General features: G+C 32.4%; 2 protein-coding genes across 3 annotated transcripts in view; both read right to left on the minus strand.

The window, feature by feature from the left end:
• Window positions 1-23,673, minus strand: part of Eif4g (eukaryotic translation initiation factor 4 gamma) — a 763,642-nt gene that overhangs the window by 38,243 nt on the left and 701,726 nt on the right. The window lies entirely within an intron of this gene.
• Window positions 21,165-21,546, minus strand: LOC149374011 (histone H2A-like). Its single transcript, XM_089595036.1, has one exon. The coding sequence runs from the start codon at window positions 21,544-21,546 to the stop codon at window positions 21,169-21,171; it is 378 nt and encodes a 125-aa protein (XP_089451162.1). The 3' UTR covers window positions 21,165-21,168.

The raw sequence follows: 23,673 nt of genomic DNA on the forward strand, positions 1-23,673 counted from the left end.
TCTAATTACCCATACTCGATCCCTCATACATACGCTCGTGATCCACCTCGATCGTATAAAAGTCTTCTTCTGTGAAACGTTGTGTAGACATCTCGGCTTCACTGCTTTCACTCAGCTTGTGTACATTGCTCCTCTGTGGCTGTTGACTTTTCTTCTTCAAACAAGCAATCTCCAAATGACCCTTTCCATGGCAGAAATGACATGTTCTATCCTTGTAACGAATATCAGCACGTACATGATTCTGTTTACCACAGCAATAACACACGACGTCGCCCTTTATTTTGATTTTTCGCACGTTGCTGATCGTTTGAATTCTTGCTTTGCCCGTGTTGGTGCTCGCTGTATTGCTTTCTATGATTCGCACTTTTATTTACATTGCCTTATTTAAATAAAAACACTTCTTTCTGCGAGTTCCTATTTTCCAACGTATTTGTCGCAATCGACGCGTTCTTCACCGCTGATTCCCTTGCGACCGCTTCTTTCAGTGCTGTGTCGAAGTCCAATTTTTCCATTTTAAATAGCGAAATACGTGTTTCATCGTCGCGTATGCCCACTACGAACTGATCTCGCAAAGCTGTGGTTAACTCTGTGAAATTACAGTTCAATGATACCTTTTTTAACCTTGCTGCGAATTTTGCAACTGTTTCACTCTGCTGCTGCTGCTTGGTCTGATGAAATTTACATCTCTTTATCACTTCTGATGGTATCGGATTTAGCTGTTCCGTCATCAACTTTATCAAGTCAGCGTACGATTTTTCTGCTGGCTTAGTTGGTGTACAAAAGCTTTTAATCAATTTGTACGCCTCTTCGTCTAATCTTGTGAGCAGTATTATTCCTTTCTGGGCCTCCTCCGTCGCTTTTAATGCAAACTGCAGCTCCAACCGTTCAACACATAGGCTCCAGTCGTCCTTTTCAAGGCAAAATTCTAATTTGTTATTCTCACCTGACATGTTACTCTGTTCCCCGTCTGACTCGTCGGTTTGCCCGTCCAGATTTTCGTTGACGGAATCCGTGACCTGTTGTTTATCTTTCGTTTTATCTTGATTTGCGCTCGTCTCTGCTACTTCTATTTCTAATTTCACAGCATTTATTAACCGTTTTCTTAACACTTCATGTGTTTCAGTTTCGACAAATTCAATACCTCTATCGAATAATTCATTAGAAATTTGATCTATATTCAAGTTATAATAATTACTAAGTATTTTCTTTCCAGCCCTTGCGTCCATATCACTCATTTGCCTTGCTCTGAAATGTGCGAAATCATAATCAATCGCCCTTGCTTTTAACCAATCAGCTTTTCAGTCGCTTGCTCTTGCAATTGCACCTAGCTGCATTTTCTTAAACTGTTCATCTGTATTATAATGTCTAAACTTTTCACCGATTTTCAATCACAAGCACTTCCTTAACTATGCTTGCTTCTTAACGTTATGGTTAGCTTAACGATTTTTCTGTACCGATCACCACGCACCTGATCTCAAATTCACGTACTTAACCACTTTTAACGTTCGTTTCAAGCATCCTCGTCGCCATAATTAAGGTATATCGGCATAACTAGTTATACAAATGACGTACGCCAATATATGAGTAAGGTAAAGTTTATTGTAAGGTAAGTAAGAAGTACAAAATAATGAATACAAGAAAAGTCGTATATAAGCGTGTATATGTTCAGCGTAGCTTAACGCAAGTGTTCGGTAGCTCGACCATTTAATCACTGACTGTGCGCTGAATCACGCCTAGTGATACCTCTATCATACCACGCCAACGTCTTCCACGCTTGTACATGTGAGCGTATAGCTTATTCTAATTCATTACAGTTGCTGAATAACTTTGTTGCAAAAATTAAAAAACCACTGTGGCATGTTTAGAAAATAAATTTTAACGTGAACCGATCAATTAAAATTAGCTTTATTAGAGAATAACCTACAAAAATAAGAAATAACCAACATTCTTAGAGTTTCGACATTTCACATTAAAAAAAAAAAAATCATCCATCCTGTCGGCAGTAGTTGGCCAAAAGTTTAAAGGGTTAGAATATCAATATCCAACCATAACACAATATAAAGTACAGTATATAAATACGAGTATAACAAGACAAAATGTATTGATTAGTGCAGTAAGCATTTGTAGTCACTTTCGTGTTGCATGATTGTTTTTCACTCGGAAAGAATAATTATTGAGCCAAACATTTTACACAGCATGTAGAATGACACAGTGACAATTCCATACATGCATACATAATTATACGTACATCTCTCCACTATATATCAGCGCGTGTAGTATGCATAGTTCGCAGTACAGTATAGAAGCCATGCGCAGTATACGAATTAAATCCATCCATGGTTATTGAAAACATCCAACGCTATTAAAAAACTTGTACTAGTATAGTTATATAACCGACTCGTCACAGGTTTTTCGGTTAATCAGAAAAGTATGTCAAAATGTGAGACTTGTTGCAGAAATCTAAAGACCTGTACGTTACTTTTCTATGCTCATCACTATTGGTATAGCTTGTTCTGGTAAAAACAATTTTTCGTGTAATTGTTCTTAGTATGCGTCAGATCTACGAAATGTAAACAGTACTTTGATTGAGGTTAGAAAAGCAGTTATTCAAAATCGAGCAATAAGTATAATAAAATAATTTTCTGTAACCGAAAATTCAAGAAATTTTTCTGTTCTTTCGTTCATATATTTTGTATTCTTATCAAAATAAAATTTTTACATACTTTTAAAGGTTAGGAACACAATGGTGTGAGCTAGCGTGTCATTTTAATAGAAATAAGTCGATAAACTAATTATAGTATACAGTAACAGTCTGTCTATGATATTCACTTTTTCTTATACTTGATACTCACAACACAACTTAATTTGAAGGATATGTTAAGAAAGTGGTGCAATAAAGAAGTAGTTTTTTAAAATTGAAATGAGCTACTTACTTTCAATACATGTACTAGTATCAGTTAATGGCAAGTATTAACTACTGGGTCGACGTGATACCGAAAAGGTTGGCTTTCCACGTGATTTTAAAGTTGTTTATGAGATTATTGTTGACATTCAAAATATAAATTGAAGCCTAACATTAGATTTTATAACAGTAACCAGTACAGACTTAATAATTTATAAAAAAAGTATTAAAATACTTTTTTTCCTGTAATTATTTGATCGAAAACGAGGTTCACACTAATTTTAAGCCACCATTTTGGATTAAAACAATGAATTTTAGTAGAACACCCATCAGAATATAAGACAATAAGGTTAAACTTTTATTTTAAGCGGAAATTCGTTTCGATTAATTTAATACAATTTTGGGTTGTAAAATGTCCAAATTTTTAGTCGTTTCAGATTTTGATACTCTTATTGCGCTGCATTGAGATGCCCTTAATTTATGTCTAACCTTTTTTTTTCTTTTTCTTTTTTTTTCGTAGAATATAGATTTTTTATTTTAGTGACTAATATATTTTTGTAATTTATTATAATCGTCTATTATTTTTCACCATCATCTAGTCCTTTTTTTATTTTAGAGATTTAACATGATATTTAATCATTATCTGTTTAATGGTAATATTTTTTTTGAAGTCTGTAATATCATTATACTTGTATAACCGACTCCTTCCTGTGAATCTCTAAAATAAATATATTAATACAAAAAACTTTACCTTGCTATTTGAAATTATAAATTGCTTGCCATTAGATTGTTTCTTATCTTTTGTATTGTTCTTCATACGTAGAAAGTACATTTTGAAATTACCAATCGTCTGTTATTTTATAATAAAAATTTATTATTTCTTACTATTGGATTTTTTTATTCTATTTGAAAAATTTAAGGTGATGCTTAATCAACTTTTCGTTAAATATTAATTTTTTTCTGAAGAATGTACTCTCATCTTTTTTTGAACCCTCAAAGTTAATGGATAAATATGACAATCTGCATCTTGTTACGCTAAATTATATATTGCTTTTTTTCTCTAGAAAAACTTTTGCATTGAACGTTACAAAACCTAAAAATTTTTATAAAACTCAATTAACTGTCAAAATTTTCCATCATACAATAATAGCTGATAAATGCGTTTTTTTTGTATTGACTTAAGGAAGAAACATTCTTTCTCTTCTGCAGCAACAATTATACTCACTTTTGTCAACTATAATAAATTGCGTAGCAATGAGATCATTTATTATTAGTGAAATGAAAAAAATAATTTGAGACACGTGGATTAGAAACATTTGGTTTATTCTTATTTATGTAAACTTTTAAAAAAAATTTATTATCCGAATTCAAATTATTCTTACGATATCTTCTACTAGTTTAGAGTGTGTTCTTAACCGTTTTATTAAAGTGTCGTTTATGTGTCTCCTAGTATTTAGCTCATGAGCTTTATTTAGTTATTTTTCATTTGAATGGGAAGTTTTCTTTAAATGATGTGGATATAATAAATTATTATATTCTTTTATTTAATCAATTTAAATTAATTTATTCTTTTAAACGCAATATATCGGGTCACACTAACGAAGTTTAGGATTGATTATATTACTGATAACTAATTTATATTCATCACTTATAATCAATACTTCTGCTTTCGAGTTTCCTTATCTTGGTGCGGTATTCTCCGTGATCCTTTAAACTACACGAATGGGTTTGTGGCCGGAAAGAAAAAGTTGCGGTTTCTGCTTCTCTGCTACCGCTGGAACCTCTTTAAGCGGGCCTCCTGATATGTACCTCGTTTCTCAACGTAGTCCAAAACTATTTAAGTCCTTAAAATATACCCAAGTTGCCTTAGCACACACGTTATATCTTACGTGTATCATGTACTCGTGGAACGTGGGAGTCAAGAGTTAACTAAAACTTTAGAGGACAGGTGACAGACGTCAAAAAAGCAATTTTTTCTTTTGATAAAGCGTTTTAACAGCATCGGAGGAAGTAACAGAGGCTTCATCTTGAATTAGTTACAACCAATGAGCGGTATTCTTGCAAAACTACGTTGACAGAAAAAGAGTAGACTGGAATAAGAATGTTTCATGTTGCAATTTCCTGCATTAGGAAATAACAATACAAGTTACAACCAGTCGCATTTTTCTGCAAGTGTAAAACACAATTTATATAAGTCTACATATATATAACATACAATTTGAATACATACATGTGTTTTAACAATAATCTCGAGTAGAAATAGAAGTCGGTTGCCTCTCTATTCGTAATGTCTTACTTAGGCAGCCCACTGAGGGCACACGTAGGCGCGCCAGGAGGCAGGCGTGAGGTACTCACATTTGAACCAACTGTCAGAAGGGAACTGATGCTTTATTCAGGATGCAAGAAGATCTACAGCATTATTTGAGTATTGTGTCATCTTTCATTGAGATTGACCAAATTGATATAAGTGATCGTTTAATTTTGGATTTCATGCATCTTGTGTGTCTTGGTGTGACAAAAAAGTTGTTGAGTGATCTTTGGATATCTTAAAAAAAATTTCACATTTTCAAGGGGCATTTTGATGAGAATATCTTAAAGACTTACTTACTTCAGAATTTCAACGTTCTACTAGATCTTTAAGAGATCTTCAAAAGTAGAAAGCTAACGAGTATCGACTCATCATCTTTACAGCTTAATATTTGTTTAAAAAAATACCATTCCTGATGATATCTATAATCACTTTTTTTTCTATCACGTATAGCATTCAGAATTTTTTGTTCAATACGAAAAATTTGTTAATACCTTTAAAAAATTGTATGGCAGAGTCCCTCGTTTCAAATGTACACAAACTTGTTCGCGTTTTAATGACATAAAAAATATGGACTGTTACTTAAACAATATTGCTGCTTTTGAATTTAAGAGGCTTAGGGATTATGATAGATTATACAACCATTGGTTATAAGCCTCTCACTCAGCTATGTAATAAACTTAAGAAAAAATTTTCTAGTGATTATTTTGAAGATAAATGCATTTCTGATTATGAAACTTATAAAAATCATGATTTCTCCTACTCACAAAAATTATCTTTCAAAGGATACAAATTTAGTGCGAAAGAGCCAAATAATGTAGTCATGACACAAGATTTCAAAATTGTAAGAGTTTAAAAAAATGGTAGTATATAATAATGGTTTTCGAAATGTAAAAGTGATCGAAGAGCAGTTACATATTGTAGAACCAGTATACTGTTATCCAACTAGTTCAGAATTTTCACATACTTAATCAGTAGATGAAAAAGAATTTAATACCCACATTAAGGTGGCGCAAAAAAACCGACTATTTTTTTTAAGCCTCGAGTGAAAAAATGATGGTTTTTGATGTACTAAGAACTCCCTTTAAAAAACATCTTAAACAAAATTTTTAAAAGGTCGCTCCAAATTTCTTAAGATTTAACGAATGGCAAAAAACCAAATTTTTTTTTAATTACAATTTTTTTTCTTGTTACGGTATAATTTTATAGACCGATAAATAATATGTTCATGAAAATTGCAGCTCAAAATTTAAACTTTAAAAGGTCGCTCGTAATTTTGTTTAATTTACTAAAGCATTACTTTAGATTTTTTTAGCGGCCTTTTGATATTTGCACTAGTAAATTAAAAAAAATTACGAGCGACCTATTAAAATTCAAATTTTGAGCTAAAATTTTTAGGAACTTATTATTTTTTGTTCTATAAAATTATATCGTAAAGAGAAAAAAAATTTTAATAAAAAAAATTTGGTTTTTGGCCGTTTTTTCTATCTTAAAAAATTTTTGTTTGAGCTTTTCTTTGAAGAGAATTCATTGTACATCAAAAACTAAAATTTTTTTTCTTGAGACTAAGAAAAAAATAGTCGGTTTTTTTGCGCCACCCTAACCTACATTGCAATAAAACTTGAAGATATTTATCATAAAGTGACTTTTTTTTAAATTTTTGAATCACACATTGAAATTTCGGGACTGTATGTTATACCTTTGTTGCACTAAAACATAAATAATATATTTTCGCTCGTATGACGTACTTCAAACAATTGTAATGAAAGAACTATTTAGAAAATTTAATTAGATTATTAAATTTTCAAATCCAACAGTGTGTACATACTTGTCATTTAGCTGTCTGCTATCAAGTGATCATCAAAGTCGAGTTAATCTGTTGTTCAGCTAAGTCAGTTTGATTTTATGGACAAAAAAGTAAACTGCAGTGTAAGCAATTACTTGTGATCATAACTTGATAATTATTTTAAAGTACTTTAGAGTTAACTTGTTAATCGATATTTTTAAGGTTATATTTACATACTCATTCATACAATGATTGAATTTTTCCAGAGTGTCTACTAAGTTACTCTTAAAGTAATTATTAGAGCAGTGCTGTACAAGTAATAAAATCAAGGTTGAACGAAAACTTAACCGAAAAATCACTTGATAATACAATCCTAAGGAAATATTGTATTGCAGATGGTATCAAGCAAAAAGTATTTTATTGTTAAAATTTTTGATTGTCCAGCTTTCATCAAACCAATTATTGTTCCTGAAACGTTTATGATTAAAGGCAATGCATGAGGATTTTATCTTAAATACATGGCTGCTCCCCACTCATTAGATGATAAACACTATATTATTTAATCTAAATACTGCTACGCTATACCCTGTCCAGATAATTTTAATTTTTTTTTTTTTTTTTTAATCACAGAGTTAAAAATATATTTCAATAGAAAGCTGATAATAAAACTGGAAGACACAAAAAATGACATAAACTATTATTATTATTAAAAAAAAAAAAAAAAAAAAAAAAAAAAAAAAAAAAAAAAAAAAAAAAAAAAAAAAAAAAAAAAAAAAAACAGTCAGCGAAGGGGAATCTATTCTCACTTATAAGGAGTTCATTTCAAAACACAAGCATCGTAAATTTCCGTTTCGTACTGAAGAAAACTTCATGGCTTTCATAATTTAACGTTATACTCATAACAGTATTTTAAAACAGGACTTAGTAAGTAAATTAGTTTTTCAAATATATTTTGACAAATTCGTAAAATCATAAAAACTTCTACTTTATTCTGTTTAGGTAAAATATATTGACTTAACTATTAATATCAGTGTGATGTGCTTGATAATCTTAGTCGCATTATCAAGAAACTTTTGTCGAAAGAAGTCCTTTAACTTCACACCCCTCAACTAGCAATGGCAGGGAAGTTGGTTTTTAAGGAAACTAAACTGTACTTTGTGCTTTTAAGTAATTATGAACATAAATGGTATTAATCAAATTTGATTCGTAATTTTGCATTCATTTTTAGATACTTTAATGCATTTCTACAATCCCTTTCTACCCAAAGATAAAAAACTGAATGGAAAGTTAATGTTAACAGCTCTGGGTTGCATTTTTCAAAATTGCAAGGACTGAGAAGGAGGAAGGTCTATTAGATTGAATAAAAATTTGGATTTATTGAATAACAACGTGAATGAGTCATAATCTGTGTTAATTAAATAATGTTTATGTACAAGTTTATTTTAAATTATCTTATAGTTATATCTTTGTAACTTTATGTGATCAACAATGCTGTGATTAAAAATTGCTATAAGGAAATGAATTATAATTTGTTCAATAATAAGCTATATAATAATGATTATAAATATGTTCATCATGATGACAATAATAAGAGTGATGGTGATTATTGTAATGTTTTTTCTACCAGGTAACCACAACAGCCTGTTAGCCTAGTCCCCAGGGCCATCCACTCACAACCTATGTGTGGGAGTGTATTGCCGCACCTATTTACTAATCCCTTAATTGTTATCATACCTATGTCATACCATGGGCACAGTGGCAATTTTTCTGATCAAAGGCCGTGCCAGTTGAGCTGACACTCTGCACCAGTGTGTCTCAATGTGTCAACTTTTGTAAATAATGTTTTAGAATAAAAATTTAAGTTCAAGATATGTCACAATGCGTGATATTTCGACATATATGCATTGATCTATAAATCAAAAACTCATTTGCTCATACAAATAAAAAAATTTACTTTGATAGCATGTAATAATACACACCAATACTTTACTCACTTTGATACTTATATATGATAAGAGTTAGATTGATTAATTTTTTTTTAAGGTGGCTCATTACATGTGTACTATCTGATTGCATGACATCAGACCATCAGGCCTACAAACATCCGATCATGACGCTGCCACAGCACAAGTAACCTATGTCTTTTCATACACAATCACCTTTTCGATAGCCAATACCAAAAAAATTACTCGATACACCCAAATGTTTTCGATATCATTGAGAAGCTTGTGATTTCTACTTTCAATTCATAATTTTATACGAAGAGTTAAGGTATATTTTGGAAAATATCGTAACATTTTTAATCAATATTCTACAGCCTTCCATAAGAGCCCAAGTTTAACATCAGTTTTTAAGAGATTTGTTTTCAAAAAATTACCTGGCAACACAGCTTCAAATTTTTAGAGGTGATTCGGTTAATATTCAAGTGTAATTCCTCCAAGTTTCGTTGATACTTAAGGTATTTCGATTTCATAATGAGCCACCTTAAATTAACAAAATCGACTGTTTTTAGTGGAATGAATATGGTAATAAAATTTCGTATACTTGTTTTTTTTTCATTTTACTTTTGTACGAATTAAAAATGTCTATTAACACTTTGAATTTACAATTACGTTATTGATTTCAAGATTACAATTTAGAAAAAAAACTAAATAGTTTACACATACAAAGCAGTTAAGGCGAATCATAAAATGACTAAGACAATCAATTAACTACAAAAAAATAAATCAGTATATATGGGTCATCCTACCGAAAATAGTTTTTTTTAAGTCTCAGTCGATTACAACGGTCTGAAAGAAGATATCGATTTAAAAACTTTTTCAAATCATCAAGGAAAGTTTTTTTTAATGAAAATACAACAGAATTTAGATTATTTCAGACGAGGGCTTTGGCTGAGGCTGCAAAAAAGCTAAATTAGAAAAATGTATTCGCGAAATTGTATTTGAGCGTTATAATTTAGATGTTTTGTATTGTGCAGAGACCAAAGATGTTACAGGAATTTTTCTGATTTTTTCATCTAGATAAGGCAGTGCTACAAACTTTTACATTTTCAAGTTAAATCTCCTTAAAATAAAAAACTAAGTGCTCGCAAGACTATGGAATGTCATGTTTTCGATACATTTTACTTCTTCAAATTTAAGGATCATAAATGAATTATTTATATTTAAAACTATTTTATTTTGAAACGTATGAGATAAGAGGCACTTGGGTACTCTTGAAAATAGTATAATAATAAAAACAATAATAATGATAATAATAATAATAATAATAATAATAATAATAATAACTATCGTAGGTATGGAATGAAAGCCTAGGGCACAAGGTTAAATAAATACTTACAGAAGAAAGTATTAAATCTTTAACTCTATTCATTTAATATAATATAAAACTACACAGCCTCTCTACAGTGCCAGTCTGTAGGTTTGGTATTCAGATGTATAACGACGTAACGGTGTTAGCGGTAGCACGGGTGCTGCAGAACTGAATCAGCTGAATGCGCGTCTCGCCACGAGCTCGCACGACCGCGACGCACAACGGCTGAGGAAAAGGAGGGGGGATCCTGTATTATGTGTTTTACACTCTTTCATATTGTATAGCTCTAAGGTATTCTCTATCTAGGCACTCTGATGAAATATCAGTGTTTGTCAGTTCTATTTCTCTCTATACTTATGCCAAGAAAAACTTTAGGTTCGCCCAAGTTTTTCATGTCGAACGCTTTGCTTAAACTCTTTATGATTTTACCTATTTTGTCTTGAGCGTTTCCTACTATCAACAAATTATCCACATAAAGTACTACAAAGATGAATTTCCTTTCTTTCCTCCAAGATAACAAACATGGTTCATGAAGATCATTCTCTAAGCCTAGCTTGAGCATCTCTAAACTTAATGTTTTGTTCCATCTCTTTGGACTTATTTTTTATCCATACAGAGCTTTCTTTAATTTGCAAATTTTGCTTAATTCAGTGTTTTTATCTACCTTCAAGCCATCTGGGATCTTCATATATATATTTCTTCTTTAATTTCTCCGTGTAAGAAAGCAGTTTTTACATCCATTTAAATAACGTCCAAGTCGTATTTGTTCACAATTGCTAGAACTGCTCTAACCACAGCCAGTCTAGAGACTGGAGAGTAAGTTTCCTTTAGATCGTATATATTCTTATCTTCAAATTCTCCAATGACAAGCCTTGCTCTAAATCTCGTTGAACCATTGTTTTTTATTTTTCTCTCGTCAATTCTAGTCTTTGGTATTTTTACCAGATCCCATTCCTCATTTGCCTTCATTGACTCTAACTATATTTCAATTGCTTTTATCAAGTTTTTTCTCTCACTAGTTTTAATAGCCTCTTCATATCATATAGGATCTCTATTAAAGGAAGCGAGGAAAACATATCCAAAGTCTTCTGTCTGAAGGTTTTCTTTATAATTTGTATCAACGAATCTCGATAAACTTATGGCATTTACATGCTTTACAGCATTTTCTCTTGAGTTTCAAGATTTCTTTTGGATTTACTTCTAGTTACTATACTCATATTTTGTTCCAGAGGCTCTACGTTCGTCTTCATGCTTTTTATTTCTTCTGATTTATCTATGTTCGTAGTATACCTAGTCATCAGATTCGTGTCCCATTCGATTGGAGTCTCTTTTGATTCCTCTGCAGTTTCAGTTGACTCTAATTCAATGAGTTTTTCTTTCTCCTTCCCAAATGCAGATGGGTTTTCTCTTAAAGTGGGTGTCTCTCCCTCCAGATTTGACAATCCTATATTTGTGCTGTTCAACTGCAATTGTATAAAGGACTTATTACATATTTGAGCACTTTAACAGTCATTTATATTTCCTCTGCTCTTTCAATTGATTTTATCATAGATTTTGATTCCTTTTAACCTTTTAAGATTATTTTATTTGAATTTTTATCATATACTCTAAATACCTCATTATCCAAGTAGATTCCGAACCCGGCGTCTGCTAACCCTTTAAGTAATAGTAGATTCTCGAAACGAGAATGTATATATGGGTATGCTTCACGTGTTCTCTATCTCTATTCAAAGAAATGCACCACATACAACAGTCCAAGGGACAGGTGCTCGAGAATAATCATGGACAGCACATTTGCCCGCACTGCAGTCTCTCATACAACACAACGCACGAAATAACGCCAAGAGATTTTACTCTCAGACTGCATGCATGTACAGGTGCACGCGTGAAAATTTTTGCTCTTTCTCTCTCACGGACAAGAATCTACTCGAAGTTAGTTATCTCTATTTATTGTCTCTCTCACTCTATCAAGTTAAAACAAAAGACAAAAATGCGCCCGCCACCGCTGACGAACACGGCCGTTGCAGACCACGCGTCAACAGAGGAGGAGGGGAGGACGGGAAAGCACTCGCGGGGGAACAAAACACTTTCTTGGAAAAACAAAAATTCGCGCAGGATGCTCTCGCTCCTCTTAACACCTCCGTCAATAGCAACAGGCTCTCATACTTATACAATACACTCGACAGTTGATAGAGAGAACAACAAAGAGACACACACACTCACACGAATATTTCACTTGGCGCGCTTCCAGAGAAACTCTTACTTACCCCGGTGCTGCTCATTTTCCTCTATAAACGGTGATGACACGCAGGTAGTGCACCCTCTCCGATGGTGGTATGGTTGCCACTAGCTATCTCCGTTCTGGCCTCTCTCTGGTATTTCTCTTACTCTGCTTCTAGGCTCTATAAAACACAATAGACTCTTAACACTTTGATTTTCTGATTATGACAGAAAATTATTCTCGCGCAGTGGCCCACGTGCCCTGGGCCCATAACCTATCGGAGGTATGGGATGAAAGGCTAGGGCACAAGGTTAAATGAATACTTACAGAAAGAAGTATTTAATCTTTAACTCTATTTATTTATTTCAATATAAAATCACACGCCCTCTCTACAGTGCCACTCTGTAGGTTTGGTATTCAGATTTATAACGATCTAACGGTGTTAGCGGTAGCACGAGTGTTGCAGAACTGATCCAGCTGAACTGCGCGTTCCACCACGAGCCCGCGCGACCGCCGCCGCGCCGCGCGCAATGGCTGTGGGAGAGGGGAAGGGGGAAACTATCTAAGAAGTACTGGCAGCGTTGATGGCAAAGCTATTCAGCTCGACAATAACATTTTTTGTATAATAATACCAATAATTATTTTTTTTTAATTACGAATAGGCATATTCGTCACATTAAGGATGTGAAGGGCTACTGGCGATGACTACTATGGTTCTTATCATTGTGTGACGTTTAGTTAAGATTTTTAAGTGTAATCTTACATGCTATTTACCAGAAATTTGGATGTAGGATATCTCCAACCTTGGAAATACCCGAGCTTTAAAAATTTCTTACTTCTAAAATTGACTGACATCAATCCAAACTTGGTAATATATCAAGTAGACGTTTTTTGAAGTATCTTGTTTCCAAATTGGAAGGCTCATTGTACGAGTTTGGTAGCGTCAGATGTCGACGAATCGTTGGATGCAGAGAGCACAACGCTGGAAGCGTCAAACCTCGTAGTTGGTAAGCTGAGCTTCCCAACTTGGGAGAGTAAGAGCTAGACATTAGTTGAGGTCACTCGGTCCCATTATCGAGCCATAATACTTCGGCATTGAGAGTAAAAAGTATATATGAAGACTAAAATATCTATAAATGAGAGGAATAGATGAGAGAGTCGATATATATATATATATACATATATATATATCGACGGCTGCGACGAAGACAATCACAGCGTGACGTCACACCGTGTTATTTCAAATGGGGTGACGGCACTCTGTGATTGTCTTCATCGCAGCCGTCGATATATAAATATATATACAAATTTTAAGACTCATCCCAAGCAGCTGATCCTCAGTTACCCAGTGCGATCACATACTTTGATTCGTTATTAGTTCAAACGTAAATAAAAACTCAACAAACTAATTGCTGGAGTCCTGCCACACTTGCAGGCCAACGCTTAAAAGCTTTTCTTCAAAAATTGAGGAAAAGTAAAATATCCGAGTAGGTATAACTTAGGGTGTATAAAACTAAAATTAAAATGTAATCAACGAAAGCATAAACAAGTAAAGGTTAAGCTCTGGTACATACTATGAACATATGTAAGTTTTAAGTTCAATCACCCATATTGAGTGTTAGCTCAGTTGAGTACGCGTTCTATTTTGGACCCAATGATCGTGAGTTCAAGACTCGATAGAGTCACTTTTTTTTCTTTTTATTTAATTATTCCGTATTAAAAAGTGTTAGGATATTTGTTTATTTATAAATTACTAACAACAAAAAACGTGTATGCATAAAAACTCACTCACGAAACCCAATACGCACGGTTCACTCAATTTTAAATATACTTACTAATCAAGAGTTTCTACCCAAGTAATTTCTTGCGCTCGCTTCACTATACTTTTATTTACTCAACAAGTATTTAAAAATTTAAGAGCCTTATCCCAAGTAATTTAGAGCGCTGGCTTGTGTGCGCTTTGATTTATTTAATAAGTATTCAATAATTTAAGAGTGGCAAACATAAACAAACATGAAATAAATTTAACACAGTTGCAATATCAAATAATAACCTTATAATAAATATTTAATCTTAATAATATAATTTATTTGGTTATAATCATATTTATTATAAATGTATACATATATATAATTAATTAAAGCGCACATAAGCAAGCGCTTGAAATTACTTGAGCTGAAGCTCTCAAATATAAGCACAAATGTGTATTGGACACACAGTTAATATCAACTGATAGATATATAATCAACTTACAATGGGCAACAGTTTTAGTATACTTACCAGTGAAAAGCTAATCTGTTTCACTTATTGGGCTGCACCTTTTTTTGCCTCACTAGCACATTGTTATTTACCTTTTGATCAAAAATATGTCCTCAATAAATAATCGTGTTAGAAGAGGATTCTAATTTTAAGGTTAGGTAAGGTCAGTTCAAGATATACAGATATATACTACTCCTACTCTTCCTCTCTGTGTGATGTACTGTACATGGTTACCCTAAGCTCATCTGTATATATATACCCCCTGATTCACATTACGCCAATACACCGTAATATGCCAAGTATATATTATACATTACTCCTCTCTCCCATCAATGTATTTGAATCGGTTTACCTACATACTTTTTACACTAAATGCCGAAGTATTATAGCTCGATAATAGGATCGAGCGACCTCAACTAATGTCGAGCTCTTACTCTTCCAAGTTGGGAAGTTCAGATTACCAACTTCGAGGTGTGACGCTTTCAGCGTCGTGCTCTCTGCGTCCAACGATTTGTCGACATCTGACGCTACCAAATACGTACGGCGAGTCTTCTAATTTGTAAACAGAACACTTCGAAATTCTCCGATCTGGTATATTCCAAATTTTGTAGTGTTAGCATTCAATGTTATCGAGGTCTCTTGATACAGAAAAAATTGGTAAGATCCTACACCCAATTTTCTTTCAGTGGCATACTTACATTAATCCATTTAATTATTTTATTTTAAAATAAGCGTACAACCTCAAAAAAAGGTCAGCGCGAATTATTTTTATACTTACAAAAATTATTGAAAAAAGTCTTGAAATTATTGCCTTCAACAATAATAAATTAAATAATGGGGGAGTTTTAATAGCTTAGTGTTAAGTGTGCTAGCTTCGTAGCCAAAGATGGGCTCAAATCCAATCGAAAATTATCGAGATTTGTCTCTCGAGTTTTTTTATGGGATGAACCCAGGATGCCGGAACTCCTCTTATAGAAATTTTAAAACGAATAGGGGATGTTTTTCTGGTGATGTCTAGATCCCCAGAAGCCAAAGAAAAGCCAAAACCTGGCCAGCTTATCAGGTTAAGTCACTGTTGGTTATAAAAATGTCGGTACAGCAAGTTAGATGGTTTATTTGAAAATATTTTTCCATTAACCTTGATAATAGCTGTGGTGTGCTTAAAACAATCGTTGCGCCTTGTTATTAGTACCCAATAAGATAATTGGACCGGGTTGTCTAAGGGGAACTTTGCAAGGAGCCCGTACGAAAGGCTTGTATACTTGGGGAAATAAAATGGTAGTTACGGAAAACAGTAAGGAACTATATTATGTAGTGATTTCGGAGGGTCGTTTCACAAAACTCCCTCTCCACCTCCCTCTCAATACGGGAAATTATAACAGATCTGACGTAATTTTAATTAGTTTAAGTTATTGCTTAGCCCCCTCCTCCTGCCCTTTATCACCTTCACTCGACTTTGATAAGCCCCCCCACAGCCCATGCACCACCGCCCACTATATAAAGTAAAATTTCATCAATTTATACTATATTTTATTGGAGTACTTGGAGGCTTTTTTTGGGATCATAGAAGTCTTGTCCTATATAATTAAATCAACTTCTTTCAATTTTTTTTTTCAGATTTGAATTCCAAGAATAAACTTTTTACATTGTTCAAGTCTAATCGTAAACGAAGTGTTTTATGACTGGTCATTGTAATATTAATGCTATACCAGTCCATGCGATATATAAAATTTTTTTCTACGAGAAATGAAATAATAATTAAACGTTTAATTTGGAAATGTTTTTTCTGATCCTCCTGGGCCATCAAAAAAAAATTGTTATCCATTTGTTTATATGTAATTATAAAAATCGTGATTTACGATCAGAGAGATTTATTACATTTACACTACTTCTGTTTTGATTTTTAAACTACTTGATAAAGATTATTTAATTTTTTTAACTTCAAAAAGCAAACTAAAAAAATGAAGCATTAAGCTGATTCGAAAATTGTGGGGTTGGCGCATGGAGCCCCACTAGTATCTTCCTATATTGTATAGTTATCTCAGTGGGGCATTCCACACAACCCTCCACAGACCCGCATTCACCACCCACCGCCAACCACCGCCCCCCATACTACTTTTGGGGAATCTGAAAAGGATCATACCGTCTTTCACAGACCTTGATGTGTATACAGTCGTATTCGTGTGGTATGTGTGTTAATCTATTATTTTTAATCTGCTTTATAACTACATTACTTAGAGGATAAACTTTCTTATCGCTATGATTTATCTTATCGTCAAGAAAAACTTTAGTCGTAATTGATTTATAGGAGGTCGTTGCGCAAAGCGTAAATAACATTTAGTTTATCATTAATAAAAACCATAGAAGTTTTGCATTAAGATGACTTATTTTATGAGTCAACTTATAAAGCCCTATCAAACCACGAAGACTTAGGTCTATTCGTATTCTGTTTTTAATGAATCAATATCTAAAATGTTTTCTCTATCGATTAAACAAAAACATTATTTTTATTCTCGCATCTTGATAAAGCCACGTACAAGTGACCATGAGAAAATAAAAGTTTTTATAAGTATAATTCCATATTATCAAAACTTTGACCTTGAGACTTGTTCATATACATAGTAAATGCTACAACTAATGAGAATTGTTTTCTATGTAAAATGAAAGGTTATGTTAAAGTAGTTCCGGTTATTGTTGTAATGTAATTGTTGCAATAAAAATTTCATTACCAGTTTTTTCCCGTGTCTATTTCGCCTTCTACGTTATACTTAAACAATTTTGTAATTCGCAATCGTGTACCAATCAATAAGCCGTCAGATATACTTAAATTTTAAACTAACATTACATTTGTACCTATTTATAGTTAAAGTTCATGAAGTGGCAAGCCTTCACGAATATTTTCAACATTTCTACGGGAAAATTTATATAAATATGATCATCTAATTTATCAACACCTTTATGGGTTGCATTATCGATGATGTATGCGTAATACAGCGTGTTTTTCCTACAACATTTTCTTTATTGTTTCCAGTAGGAGATGTAGGATAAAGTACATGTGGTAGACAAAATTTTTCAGCAAAAGCAGAAAATCTTAAGTTGCTCCAATATTACTTATGTCGAGCTTCCTATCAACCAAATAACAAAATTCTGAGTCCAATACTCTATGCTCGGAGATTAACGCAATAATTTTTTTAACATGCATATATAATAATAATAATAGAAAGCAATAGAATAACATTATCAAGATGCAATGGTTATGATGCCAAAAGTTTGGACGACCTGATTTTTTTTACTACTGTTACATGTGAACCTAAACCGTGCGAAATAAAGCAAATTTTGAAAAACTTTCCTGAAGATACTACTCCGAATGATAAACCGAATATAACTGTAACATTATTTCATACAAAATTAAAATTAATTTTTGGCGATGTAACTAAACACAATATATTTAGAGGAGTTATTGCTTAAGTTTATACTATTGAATTTCGGAAACAGAGGATTACCTGATTCTTATATTATTGAAACATTGCATATAAACAATGAATTATTTACTACTATATACATAGATAAATATATTTCAGCGGAAATTCCACTTGAATCAAAAATACAAAAATTAGTTATTTAACACATGCTTTATGGACCTGATGGTACAGATGTTCCATATCTTCAAGTCATCAAGATTATTGTACGAAAAAGTTTCCAAAAAAGTTAACTAATAATACTGTTCTTACAAGAAATAGTTACCCAAATTATAAGAGTGACAATAAATGTGATAATCACATATGGGTTATTGGGGTTGTTGGGGTCAATTATAAGGATTCTTTGGATCGTATGGTATGCAAAAACACAATGACTGATTGTTCTTTAAATTCTTGTCAGGAGTACCCAGACGTGAAGAATGTTATTGAGCAATTGTAGGAAATTTTTGAAGAAAAATGTATTGAAATTGTTACCTACAAACAATGGGTTACGGTTGAAAGAACCTCATTGCAGACTCTAATATCTCCAGTTGATAAGTTTTTACAGAAATTAAGTGAAGGTTTGCAAAAACTGTTAATTCATTTATTGTTGGTTAACAGACAAAGGGATTTATTAAATGCGATGAAAAATAAACTGAGAGAAAACGAGTGTATCGTAATTTGCGACTTCTCAGAGAATTATGCTTTCATAATTTAAAATTCGGTTCAGGGTATACGTTGGAACCACGATCAAGCAACCGTACACCCATTTTCAATTTATTATAGGAATGACTTATATGAATTAAAAATTTCAAGTTTTGTTTGCATTTCTGAATGACTACATCACGACACTACTGCCGTACATCTATATCAAAAGCAGTTGATTGAATTTATTAAAATAAATTTACCATGTGTTAATAAAATAATATACATGTCTGACGGTGCGAGTAGACAGTATACAAATAAAAAGAACTTCATTTATCTCACTCATCACTTTAAAGACTTTAAAATAGCAGCAGAGTGGCATTTTTTTCCCACTTTACATGGAAAGTACCATGCGACGGAATAGGCGGGACTGTTAAACGACTAGCTGCCGGAGCAAGTCTTCAGGGAATTAACAATCCCATTCGAACGCCGCAAGAACGTTTTCAATTGGGCCACAAAATTACTGCCAAATATTACTTGTCGTTATTCTACAACTCATGATTACGAAGCAGAAAGAAAATTAGTGTCAGAAAGATTTTTGAGAGCAACAACGATTAAGGGAACCATAAAATATCATAGTTCGTCAATGGCTCTCGTAATAGCAGATAATCATTATAAAGAAATAATGACTCTCTTGGTGATGCTATCAAGATGTTTATTGTTGTGACCAAAGTTGATAGCATTACCAAGAGAGTCATTATTTCTTTATAATAAAATATCATAGCATGGTTTTACTATTTTATCAAGAATTAGAAGCGACACTGTTTTCTTTGCACGAAAAAACATATATTGTAAAAATTTTAAAGTGCCATAATTTTGTTATGAAACTGTAAAAAAATTTTTACTTGTACATGAAAATTTTGTTCCATCCATAAATAAATATTAGGCAATCATAATGTTTACTCGGTTTTTTATTACACATTTTTATTAATTCAATAAAATATAATTTCTTCAGTTATTGCTCATCTCCATTTTACAAGTAAAAAATTACTCTTAATATATGATAAGATGGTGATTTCTCGCTTTTTTGCATGATAATACCAAAGTTTGAGGTTATACTGACAAATTGTATACACAAAAGTTGTAGATAATTCAATTATCTACAACTTTTACGTTCAACTTTATTTGATATGAGGTACAGATATCATTTTATACTCAAAAAATAGTTTTTTTACTATTACACGCTACATAAATTATTATTTCAACAATAACAATTGAAAAGTGTCGATATTTTAAAAACATGATTTTGACGTGAAATTTGACGCAGAATACGATGGTAATAATAAAAACTTGATTCATTTTTTGGGCAATTGTTAAAAATCGATTAAAACAATTAAATTGTTAATAACAACATTAATTTGTAGATATTTTTTTTTTCTTCAAGTTTAACTCTTTAGCTACAAAGTGCCATTGGTAAAAATTTTGTAGCTCTTAAGGGTTCGGAGCTGTACATTGTTTAAAATGAGAGTGGAACCACTTTTATGAAATTTATTATAACTTATAAAATCGAAAATACGCGATAAAAAAAAATTCCTAGAACAAGTATCTCTCATTTTTCAATATAGAAGCTGGAAAAAAATTTTCAGCCAAATCAGAGAGGTGAAGGTCGAAATCTGTTCGATTTGTAGAAGAATCACCCATGTACTTTTGATTATATTCATAAAAGAGAAGATAGAGAAGGTAGATCGAAACCAGATACGAGTGATAAAAAGGACGATACAGACATTTTTTATGAAATTTTAGAGTATGTAGATGGCCGCTATTCAAGATCCATGCAAGCAGCATGGCGATTGAAAGAGTTTTATTTCTATGGACGTAGTCATTGTGTACTTTTTTTACCAGTAATATTAAAAATAAACAAAAAAAAAGTTTTTTGAGATAATAATATGCTTAAAGGTATAGAAAACTCCGGAACAGCATTAACGACTTGGTTTAAATAAAATAAAATAGATAGTTTCACAAAAAAATTAGATACGTAAATATTCCAGAATATTACTGTTTTAGTTCGACGGTAAAAACTTTGGTTAAAAAAGAAAGAGTTAGACGTAATTCAATAATATGGCGCCTTAAAACAGTGTTACTCAAGGACTCTGAGCGTTCTTTTTTTATGAAATATCTCCCAACTATATGAAATATTTAAAGAAACTTGTAACGTTATGCCACCATATCAACTAAAAAAATTTTTAAAAGTGTTTTGTTAAAAATAAATTCTATGATCTACGAGCTTTTCTCGGTCTTCTTGGGCAAAAGTACGGCCTGAATGTTGGGCAAGACACCACCTCGGGCGATTGTTACTCCAGAGAGCAGCTTGTTCAATTCTTCGTCATTGCGGATTGCTAGTTGGAGATGACGAGAGATGATTCTGGTTTTCTTATTGTCACGAGCTGCGTTGCCAGCCAACTCAAGAACCTCAGCGGCTAAGTACTCCATGACGGCGGCCAAGTACACTGGCGCACCAGCACCCACTCGTTCGGCGTAGTTGCCTTTACGCAGAAGACGATGGATACGTCCTACGGGGAACTGGAGTCCAGCCCGAGTCGACCGAGTCTTGGACTTTCCCTTCACTTTGCCACCACCTTTGCCACGTCCAGACATGATTCGAGTTGAGGTATTAAACTTGGAGTCAACGACTATTTGCGCTGCACAGTTACTGTATCAAATAATATTAAAAGACGTTTGTGGTAAGTCTATTTGGGAATCACTCTAACAAATTTTTTATTGAAGATTTAAAAGACGATAAACAGAACAATGCTTTTTTACGTTTGAATAAAATCTCTTAATTTGAAAGAAAAAATCATTGGAAGATTATGGACCACGAGAACTAAATGAAACAGTAAAATCTGAAAATATTAAAGATAATAAAACTGTAATTAATTGAGAAACAAATTTCAAGGATTTATTTGCTAACCTAAGTAGTAATAAAAAAATTTTTTAATGGAATTATCAACAGTGATACAAAATTGTATTTTATAAATGGTTTAGAAGGTTTTGGAAAAACACTTTTATACAAAACATTAATTTTTTTTTTTTTTTTTTTTTTAAAGAAGAAGGTTATAACTATGGCTTGGACAGGAATAGCTTTAATTTTATTACCCAAAAAAATGGCAAGTCATATAACATTTTGATGACCATTAGATGTCAATAACATTGAAACTTTTTTCTTATAATACAAAGCAGATTAAAAAAAACGACTAGAAGTAACTATCATTATTTAGACCGAAGTTTTATGATTCCCAAAAAGCTTTGGAAATAGTAGATAGAATTTTGAAAGATTTATGTGATAATGATATTCCATTTGGTAAAAAATTATTTATTTTATCAGGCGACTTCAGACAAATACTTCTGGTAATAAAGCATGAGTGTGAAAGTTTCACAATTAGTTAAACTATAAGGCATTATTTCTTTGGAAACACCGTAAAATTATGAAATTAAAAAGTAATATGCGGTATACAAATTTCAAATTTTTATTATTAATGGACATTGCAAATAGAACAAAAAATCTTTCGGAATTTTACAGGGATGAAGAACTGATGATGTTTCTAAAAACATTTATAGAGATGGTATTAATAGCTGCCTATACAAAGTAATTCTAACAACTCATAACGATCTTTCGTACATTTTAAATAATAAAATTTTCAGTTTTATTAAAGGCAAAAGACATACTCATTACAGCATAGATTGTGCATAATATGAAGATTGTGATTGCATTGATGAAAATATAAACATAAATTTTTCTATATAAACTGTACATAATACGTATGAAAAATTACAGCCACATGTTTCAATTTTAAAGTAGATGCTATTGTTATGTTGATAAGAAACTCAAGTTTATATGATGGATTGTGCAATGGCACTAGATAACGTATGACAAAATTATTTTAATAAAATTTAGAAGTAGAAATAAGAACTGGTGAAAAATCTGGTGATAAAGTTTTCATTCCAAGAATTACAGTTAATACCCATTATAATTTATCTTTACCGTTATTATATAAAGAAAACAATTTCCAATAGTTCTAGCTTTTCCCATGATGATCAATAAATCGCAAGGTCAAAATTTTGATGAATTAGGATTCTACTACAAAAAACCTTCGTTTTCTCATGGTCAACTATACGTATTGGTATCAAGATGTCTTGAGTGTATTAATACAAAATGATTCAGAGAACCATGCAAACATTGAAAACATTGTATGGCAAGCAAATTTTGATCTTTAATAAGTTTATTGTTTGTTTGTCAAAGTTTATTACTTGTAATTTTTCATTTTTCTTTAAAAAATTAATAGTTATGTGACTCTAATGCTTGTCGGTAAAATAGAAATTAATACGACCAATAGTATACAAGCGAATGTTGATACATCTAAATCATTATATCAAGAAGTGCATATGCATAGATTTTTTTTTTTTTTTTTTTTTTATATTATAGTGCTCTACGTCCGGCTCCTTTAATAAGGGCACTACAATGGGCACTTAGCACTTGGGAAAGGGACAAGGAAAGGGATGGGAGGCCTCCCATGACTGAGAGGGGGGTAGGGGGAAATTAGGCAATTTTTGCTGCGAAAAGGTCGCCTAAACCCTCCTCGAGGAGCATTGCGTGGTGAAAAAGCACACGTGAAAGACACAGAGGTACTTGCCTGAAAAGTCACACTGGCTGGGAATCGAACCACGGTCTCCCGCGTGCCAATCCACGACCTAGCCGACCGAGCCACCGCACGCTTCATATGCATC

The sequence above is a fragment of the Copidosoma floridanum genome, unplaced genomic scaffold (assembly GCF_036245765.1).
Source record: "Copidosoma floridanum isolate Cflo_tuat_1 unplaced genomic scaffold, Cflo_Japanese_pri ptg000024l, whole genome shotgun sequence".
Taxonomy (NCBI): Eukaryota; Metazoa; Arthropoda; class Insecta; order Hymenoptera; family Encyrtidae; genus Copidosoma; species Copidosoma floridanum.